The 9,151-nt window shown below is 46.8% G+C and overlaps 1 protein-coding gene across 1 annotated transcript in view; it reads left to right on the top strand.

Moving 5' to 3' along the window:
* The first annotated feature begins 533 nt into the window (after window positions 1–533).
* The window catches only part of Cdyl2 (chromodomain Y like 2), a 192,488-nt gene continuing 183,870 nt past the window's right edge, over window positions 534–9,151 (top strand). Inside the window, exon 1 of the mRNA XM_036188344.1 lies at window positions 534–630. Within this exon, the coding sequence (XP_036044237.1) occupies window positions 607–630 (24 nt within the window). The 5' untranslated portion in view covers window positions 534–606. The remainder of the gene's footprint in view (window positions 631–9,151) is intronic.

Raw genomic sequence — 9,151 nt, 5'->3', positions numbered from 1 at the left:
GCGGTCGGGCTCGGGAACCGTCCCCGGGCTCGGCCCGCGGTGGCCGCCGCCCCCTCCGCCCCGGGGGCCGGGCTGGGCTCCCGGGAGGCGGGGACTCGCCCAGTGGCAGCAGCGTCCGGGCGGGCGGCGGGCGCGGGGCGGCTTCCTGCAGGCGGCGCCGGGGCGAGCCGAGCGCTGCAGTCACCGGCCTTGGGACGCGGGGGGCCCGGGCGCTCGGGGGGCCGCGTCCGAGGCTTGGGGCGCGCTGCGCAGCCGTCGGTCGCCGCTGCCCGCGCTCGTGTGTCGCTGCAATCGCCGCGGCCGCCAGCGGTTACGCCAGCCCCGCCGCCGCCCGCTCCGATTCTGCGCACAGGCGGCCCCCAAGCCTGTCATTCTGCAAAAACACAGTTTACTCAACACGCCGCACACACTCGCGCGCGCACACACGCACACACACACACGCACACACACACACACACTCGCGCGCGCGCGCACACACACATACACACACGCACGCATACACGCGCTCACGCGCGCGCGCAGCCCGGGCCCCCCGCGCGCACACGCACGGGAGCGCGCGAGCGAGCAAGACGCGCACACCCGGCGAGCCAAGTTCCGCAGCCTGGCATGGCTTCTGGGGACCTTTACGAGGTACGGGGACGCCGGGGCGCGGGCGGCGCCGGGGAACCGAGCCGGGCCGAACCGGGTGCGAGCGGAGTCCTGAGCCCTCGGGTGGCGGCGCTGGGGATCAGAGGGCGGCGGGGGGACCCGAGGGTGGCGGCGGACCCGAGGGTGGCGGCGGGGACCGGAGGGTGGTGGGGGCCCGGCGCGCCTCCCGCCGCCGCCTCCCGCGGCGCCCGCTCCCTCTTTCTCTTTCTCTCGCGCACACACTCTCTTACTCCATCTACTTTGCGGCCTTGGAGAGGGGAAGGAGGAAGCCGGGCGGAGCCGGGGCGGAGGGAGGGAAGGTAGCGGTCCCGGGGAGGTGCTTGCTCAGCCTCGACGAGCCGCCCCAAGTGTGCAGAAAAGTACAGGTAAAAAAAAAAAAAAAAAAAAAAAAAAGTCGCCGCCGGACGTGCGAGGGAATGCGGGGGGCCACGCTGCAGACCGTCCAATTTAGGGGTGCCGAGTCCCCGGGGGGGGGTGCTCGAGTCTGGACTGGGAGGGGAGGTGAAGGTGGGTGATAGCCTCGGAGCCAGGCTCCTGGGGAGGGGGAATGCAAAGGAGAGGAGTGATGGGGCGGAGGGGGGTGCTCAGAGGACACCTCCCTTGCCGTTCCACAGGGGCCACTGAGTGCCTGCCCCCTCCCCCCACCTGCTGCCTAGTTCCCCCCTTCTCTGGGCTCTGAAGCTCTCCTTGCAGGGTCCTCAGGTTGGTCTCTGCTGGTGTCATGCCTTTCAGGGTGAAAGGGGAGCTGCGGAGGGACCCCCTAGGTGGACCGTGGAAGTTGTATGTGGGTGGTCAGACTTGTCAGGAGACATGAGTGTGAATCCTGTTCCCAGAACTCTCTAGCACATTCAGGGGCTAAGACTTGTCTCCAAGGCCACACAGGTAGTCGTAGTGGGCACTGGATATTTTGAAATCGGTTCACAATGTTGAAAGAAGACATCCATCTGCCATCTTTTGAACAATAGAGAAATATCCGTGGTCTCTGGGGAGAGAGGGCTTAGCCACAACTGTTCTAGCGTGGGCTTTGGACCATTGGACAAACAAGAAGCCACCGCCAACCCCAGGGGAGGATGCCCTCAGAGGCGTTCCTTCTCAAGAGAAGGTTCTGAATAAAGAAGCCAAAGGGACTGGCCACCCTCTTCCAGCAGGTCTGCAGATACTGAAAGAAACCAGTGTCACGGGTCACTTTGGGCTTCCTACCCCCGCCCTCCAGTTCCAATCAGTCACAATAGCTGTCATTCTTAAGGTGTGTCTAAATCTCCATGCAGTCCTAGAACAGGTTGAGTTAACCTTTTGGGTAAGAGACTGCAGTGGCAAGCCACTGTAAGCTTGTTCCCTGGGCCCTCCTGGAAGCCCATGCTTCCCCGATGGTGGATTTGCTGACTGGTGTGAGAGGGGAATGGAAGACAGGCCAGTAGGCATCTTGGCTTCTCGTGTATCCAGAGCCTTTAGGATGATTCTGGGCTTGGTGAGGTCCAGCGATGGGTTACTAGCTACCAGGCTCAGGTGGGACCCATATAAAAAATAAGTTGGCCTCTCCTCTATGCTTCAGCTGATAGAGAAGCCAAGGTTGGGTAGAAACCTGATGAGAAACTGACAGATGTGGCCAGTGACCCGCCCAAATTCATCGATCCTTTTCAAGATGGTAGGGCAGTTCCTGAAACCAAAAGTCAAACCCACCAGAATGAAAGCATTTGACCAAGCTCCCCAAAGTGTAACCAGTCCTACCAGAACACTGGCAGAAATCGGATGCCATTGAGGGACAAAACTGACCTTGTTGGGGTCATAGAATTTTCTCATGGATGGTGAGTTGTCTTAGAGCTGCTGACTTTGCCTGGGTGACCAGTGGCCTTCTGAAGACAGGAAGTGGATGTCGTAGGAGACATCGGTGCTTCCCATTTAAAGTCTGAAACTTATGAACCTTCTGGGGATAATTTCTTGTTTAATGTTCATCTGAAACTGCCATTCTTAACCTTGCTAATTATAGTCATCAGATGAGTCTGTGAAGATGGGAGTTTCCACAATGGCCTTGAACTATCTCAGCAACTCAAGGGTGCTTATTGTAGTCCAATAAGCAGGACAATAATAACAATTACTTCTGTGGTGGTAGGCAATTGTATGAGATATAAAATGGTTTCCCTGTGGCTGATTATTTGCACAGCCATTACTGGAAGGGCTAAATTGTATTATGAGACAATAACCAACGTCAACGTTCTTATAGCCTGTGCCTTCATTACATAATATAGTCTGAGGGATTTAATTGGTTGTTCAAATTTAACTTAAAAATAAGAAGTGCCAAGTATACCTTAGTACGTATATTTCTAGCTGTAAAATTGTTGTGAGCCTTAAAAATAGTCTGTTGAATAAGAAAAATAATCTGCGCATATTCAGTGCAGTTACTGACCTTAACAGAAATAAAAAAGACATCTCATTCTATACGATGGTATTTCCTTAATTAAATATTATACTTGAGTGTATGCAAAATGGCTTGTCATAACCTTCAACCAATAAACCATATTTTGAATGGGCTAGGAGTAATGAACTTTGTAACATATATTCTACCTGGGTGTCTGCTAATGTTACCTTTGACCCTTTATGGTGAGGATGATGTTCAGATTGCAGAGATTCACCTTCTCTTTGGTGATTTTAGACACCTTGGTTATAAAGAGCAAGCCTTCCCCATAGAGCTCTGTTAGGGACTTGGACGCTGATTTTAAAGAAACCAGAAAATGAGTTTTGTTTATTTGATGATGCTCTTCAGTCTTGGTGAGGAAATCTGGAGCAGGAGACGGTTCTGAAATTTGGATTTTTGATGGATTGCTCTGTTTTATTTCTCTGATACCAGAGCCCTCGCTCTCTTCTGATACATTTTACCTATCATGTATAGGAAGTTTATTTCAAATATTGATTGATGTCTTGGAATAGTGGTTCTAAACCTTCCTAATGCTGCGACCCTTTAATACTGTTCCTCATGTTGTGTTGACCCCTTCAGCATAAAATTATTTTCATTGCTGCTTCATAACTGTAATTTTGCTACTGTTATAAATCATAATGTAAATATCTGTGTTTTCTGATGGTCTTAGGTGACCCCTGTGAAAGCATTGTTTGACTCCCAAAGGGGTTGCAGCTCACAGGTTGAAAACTACTGTTTTAGAGCCAGATACGGCTGGATATAAAATATAATTCCCCAAGATGTGCCAATAAACATATGAGACATCAGAAATAGTCTGTAAGACAGTTCTAGGCTCTGTGTGTGTGTGTGTGTGTGTGTGTGTGTGTGTGTGTGCGTGCCTTGCCTCATTGCTAGGTATGAAAAATGTCATTGAATCCCTTCAGATGGAGCAGAAGATTTTTAGTTTGTCATTTTCCCACAATGCCTCTTATACAAAAACACTCATTTCCCCCCATGTTTATACTCTAAATCTGGATCTAGAAGACATTAGAAATTTCTGTCCCTGGAGTAGTCAATCATTTGCTAAGATGGTTGGGTATCAAGAACTTGTCATCTGTGGCACAAGGAAACCAATTATTTTGTCTTTTTTCTTGTTCCCTAACTCCTCACACATTCACATACTCATACTCATGACTCTTATCAGTGAACAGCAAACTGGGTTCAGTTGCCAGGGAGCACATTGAGCAATCTTTGACATTCTCTGTCATGTTGAGAGTTACCTACTTTTCTTTCCCAGCTCATGATCTCTCTATGGTGGTAATACCATGTCCTAGTTATGTTTCTGTGCTGAGATAAATCCACTGACCAAATCAACTTGAGTGAGGAAAGATACACTTCCATATTACACAGTCCCTCATCGTGAGAAAAGTCAGTGTAGAATCTCAAAGCAGGAACCGCAAGGCAGGAACTGAAACAGTGACATGGAGTGGGGATGCGGCTTCCTGGCTTGCTCCTTATGGCTTGATCAGCATTAGCCTTCTTTATTATTTAGTACAGTCACTGACTGTAAAAGAAATAAAAGACATCTCTTCCTACATGATGGTATTTCCTTAATTAAATATTATAATCGAATATATATAAAATGGCTTATCATAACCTGTAACCACTAAACCCTATTTTGTGTGGGCTAGGAGTGATGACCTGCTTTCTTATACAACCCAAGACTATGATCTATCCAGGGGTAGAACAACCCACACTGGGCTGGGCCCTCCCACATCAAGAAAATGCCTTACAGGCATATGCCCACAAGCCAGTCTGAGGTAGGCAATCCCCCAACTGAGGTTCCCTTTCCCAGGTGACTTTAGTTTGTGTTGAGGCTGATGAAATCTACGCAGCACACACCATGAATAGGGTGGCTCAGTTCTTTCTCTAGAAATGTATCTTCTTTTAGAGAAGGCTATCTTCCCTTGGAAGGGTGGATTGCATTTACACCTCCACCATGTGGCTTTCCTTGCTGTTCAATGGTGTCTCACATCCTTTGCCCTTTATTAGTTGACATGAAGGACAAGGTACTTGCCTTTCTGGCAAAAAATGTTCAAAAAGGATGCTTTCTGTGTGTGTAGAGTGGCTAAGATAATGCAACTGAGTTGGACCTGACAGCATCTCTGTGCCGGCCTCTGTTTGTTGATGCTTCCTGAATCTCTATCCAAAAAATGGCTGTATCTTTTTTTGGGGTGTATGTCACATACATCTCTCCCTCCTTATGTTCAGAGCTATATATGTGCAATTTTCTGTGTGTTTGCATAGTTATATAATATCTTTTATTACAAATAAAAATAACAGAATGCTTTCCCTTTGTTAAAAGGCATTGACTTTAGTTGCAAATGAACCCTACAGTATTGAACACAGGTCTCTCTACCTGTGGTAGGGCATGTGCAACCTGTGTTCTACAGAGTTGCCCATTAGAAGTAGCAGAGCTTGCGGAGGGAGACAGCTCTGGAGCAGGTCATGGAAAACGTATGCAACCTTGTGCCCACAACATTGACTAAGCTCCAAACAAATCTAGTAGAAGTACATTGGCTGGTGGGTCCCTCATCAAGTCCAGCGGTCCTTAACAGCATTCTGGTAGAGGTGACAATTCCTTGTTTCTCTGTAGATTGCTCAGAGCATTCACTTCTAATAAACATGTTTTCTGACAAAGTCAAGTCTGGTCCATTTCTTTATTCATTCACTCACATGGAGAGCAACGTTGTCGGAGCCTTTTGTGCGTTCTTCTGCCTTCACTCTGCAGCTCAACATGGTGATAGTGCCACTGTATTCACTACCACTCATTTTCAAGATGGTGACCGAGCACATTTCCAGCTTTGTTTGTGCTAATGTTTCTATCCATTGTTGAGAGTCTTTCCTCATGAGAGTGCTTGCCTATGACTGCTGCAAGTATTAATATTAACAAGTTGAAGAAATGGCATCTTAACCTACATGACTTTCTTGTGATGCTGATGTCATTTGCCTAATTAATCAGCCACATCTAAGGACCTTTCTGTCAAGGATATGACTTCTTAAATCTCTGTATGCATGTCTTTCAAGGATGATATACCAGTTGAGTTGGACTCTTGGGATCATAGTACTATCTAATGAATAGGACTAGGTATTTGATTCTTCAGTGAGGATCCATTGGCTTACTTTTAAGCCAATTTTTATGCTATTCTTTATTGTATAAGAATAAAGCTATCCTTGAAGGGAGATTAAAAAGGGCTCTTGTAGCCTGACCAATTTTTAAGGACAGGTCAGGCTGGGTGATTATAGACAGTCTTAATATCAGAGACATGCAATTATATTTAACACCTCTATTGGACAGTGAAAGGTGGTCTAGGTTGGCTGAGTTTGTAGCACCATCATTCATTTATTTTTTTCATATTTATAGACCAATTAATACATGCCTACAACTAGGGAAATGATGGTGGTGTCCCCTAAAAGCCTGTGGTCTAGTGGAAGATAATGTAAGAGAACAGAAGTTCATAGTCAGTGGGGAAAGTATTCAATGGGGAAGATGAGGCATCCAGGAGGATGTTGAGGGAGGGATACATGTCATCCAGGCTGGGGAAATGAGAGAGATTTCCAAGAGGAGACTCAGCTAGGAAATGGATGTGGCCAGATCTGCAGGACCTAAGCTATTACCCTGTTAGGACTTTTAATGAAAGGTCAATTTTCTCCTGAATGTATTATGCTTTTGATAACCAATCCTTGTTATTGAGCATCTAGATTGACTCCATTTGTAAGCCAATATGTACTGGTGTTATAGCCATCCAAAAACATCATTGATGACATATTGAACTGTTTTTCCCAGATTAGATTCTAAGAAGTGATAGTTTGAAGATTGTGGATATTTTTACTACTCTTGATTCATGTGTTGGTTTGAAAGAAAATGGCCTCTAAAGAGAGTGGTATTATTAGGAGGTGTGGCCTTGTGGAATAGGTACAGTCTTGTTGCAGGAAGTGTGTCACTGTGGAAGCAGGCTTTGAGGTCTTTTATATGCTCAAGATGCCACCCAGTGAGACAGTTCACTCCCTGTTGCCTGCAAGATGTAGAACTCCCAGCTACCTCTCCAGCACCGTGTCTGCTTGCAAGTTTACATGACCCACCATGATGATAATGGACTGAACCTCTGAACTGTAAGCCGCCCCAACTAAATACTTTCCTTTATAAGAATTGCCGTGGTTATGATGTCTCTTTACAGCAATAGAAAAACTAAGACAGAAGTTGGTACCAGGAACTGGGATATTACTGTGATAGGCCTGACCATGCTTTTGTTTGGAGGAATTTGGACTTTGGTACTTTGGGTTAGGAAACCAGTGGGATGTTTTAAACACTGCTTAATTGGCCATACTGGTAGGAACATGGAAAAAACAGTGGTGCTGAGTGTGAATTGAACTCTGGGGTCCTGGCTTAAGAGGTTTCACAGAAGAATGTGTGGCCTAGAGACTGGTCTTGTGGTATTTTGGTGAGGAATGTGGCTGCTTTTTGCTCTTATCTAAAGAGTCTGCCCGAGGCTAAAGTGAAGAGTTTTGGATTGCTTCTGTTGGCAGAAGAAATCTGAAAACAGGCTAGTATAGACTCTGTCACGTGGCTACTAGTGTTAACTCTGATGAAGATTTATAATGAAAAGGAGCAAGAGAATGTAAAATTTGATGAGAAGAGGAATGGAGTTAAGTCCTGTGCTCCAGGAGATAGACAGATTAAGAAATGGAATAAAGGGAGTGGTGATCTCAGGGCAAGATCCCACCCAGCTAAGTTTCCAAGTTGTGAAAAGGAATTAAAGGAAAGCTTAGACCCGGGTGTGGTGGTGCACACCTTTAATCACAGCATTGGGAAGACAGAAGCTGGCAGATCTCTGAGTCTGAGGCCAGCCTGGTCTAAAGAACAAGTTCCAGAGTGGCCGAGCTTAGGCAGTGAAGGTAACCATCAAATACAAAAAAACTAGTGAAGATGTAATTGAACAAGGGAGCCATGTTCCAGCCCCAGCAAGCAGCCAAACTTGGCAGCTTTGGCTAGATGGTTCTTGCATTAGAGTCAAACATAGAAGAAAAGCATTATGGAACCTTCCTTCATGACTAAGGAAAGCCACTGAGGCCAGGCATGTGTCAGGGGTGTCTCTGAATGGAGGCCCAGAGAGGCCATTGTGTGAAACTGTGAGGGAGAAGCCTGGATTGCCTTGGAGACCCAAAGATGTTAGAGATGTCAGAGTCATGAGATACATGCCTGGGGGTGCTGCTAATGGAATGGAACCAGCCCAAGAGAAAGTGTTTTGTAGTCAACAAAGCTGAAAGGAGTTGGAGATCTGGCGAGCACTTTGACGTCAGATAAGGAGATGCAGAGTTTGGAGTTTGCTCAGCTGGTTTTCAGTCTTGCTTTGGTCCAGTATTTCCTCACTATGCTCCATTCCCTACATTTTGGAATGGTAATGTATATCCTGTGCCATTGTGTGTTGGAAGTATGTGATCTGTTTTTTGATTTTGGTTTTACAGGTGATTACCATTAAGAGAGTGCACGAATCTCAGAAGAGACTTTAAACCTTAGACTTTTAAATAAGTTTGGGACTGCCATAGACTATGGGGACTTTTGAAGTTGGACTGAATGCATTTTTCGTTATGATATGATTATAAGCCCCTGGGGGCTAGGGAGTGGAATGTAGTAGTTTGAAAGAAAATGGGCCCCAAAGGGAGTGGAACTATAAGGAAGTGTGGCCTTGTGGAGTAGGTGCGATCTGTGGAGGTGGGCTTCACATATGCTCAAGATACTGCCCAATGAGACCGTTCACTTTATGTTGCCTGCAAGATGTAGAATTCTCAGCTGCCTCTCTAGCACCATGTCTGCCTGCCAGTTGCCATGTCCCAGCATGATGATAATGGACTGAACCTCTGAACTATAAGCAAGCCACCCCAATGAAATGTTTTCCTTTATAAGAGTTGCTGTGGCCATGGTGTCTCTTCACAGCAATAGAAACCTTAAGTAAGACAATTCATAACATGAGATTTTACTTCCAAAATGGACAGTTGATTAAATTAGAGGAAGAATGGGAGCAGGTTGACCTGCCAACAGTGCTGCGTGCT

Source organism: Onychomys torridus, chromosome 5 (genome assembly GCF_903995425.1).
Source record: "Onychomys torridus chromosome 5, mOncTor1.1, whole genome shotgun sequence".
NCBI classification, from domain to species: domain Eukaryota; kingdom Metazoa; phylum Chordata; class Mammalia; order Rodentia; family Cricetidae; genus Onychomys; species Onychomys torridus.
The sequence above is the reverse complement of the archived record's forward strand: the minus strand, read 5'-3'. Positions and strand labels throughout refer to the sequence as shown.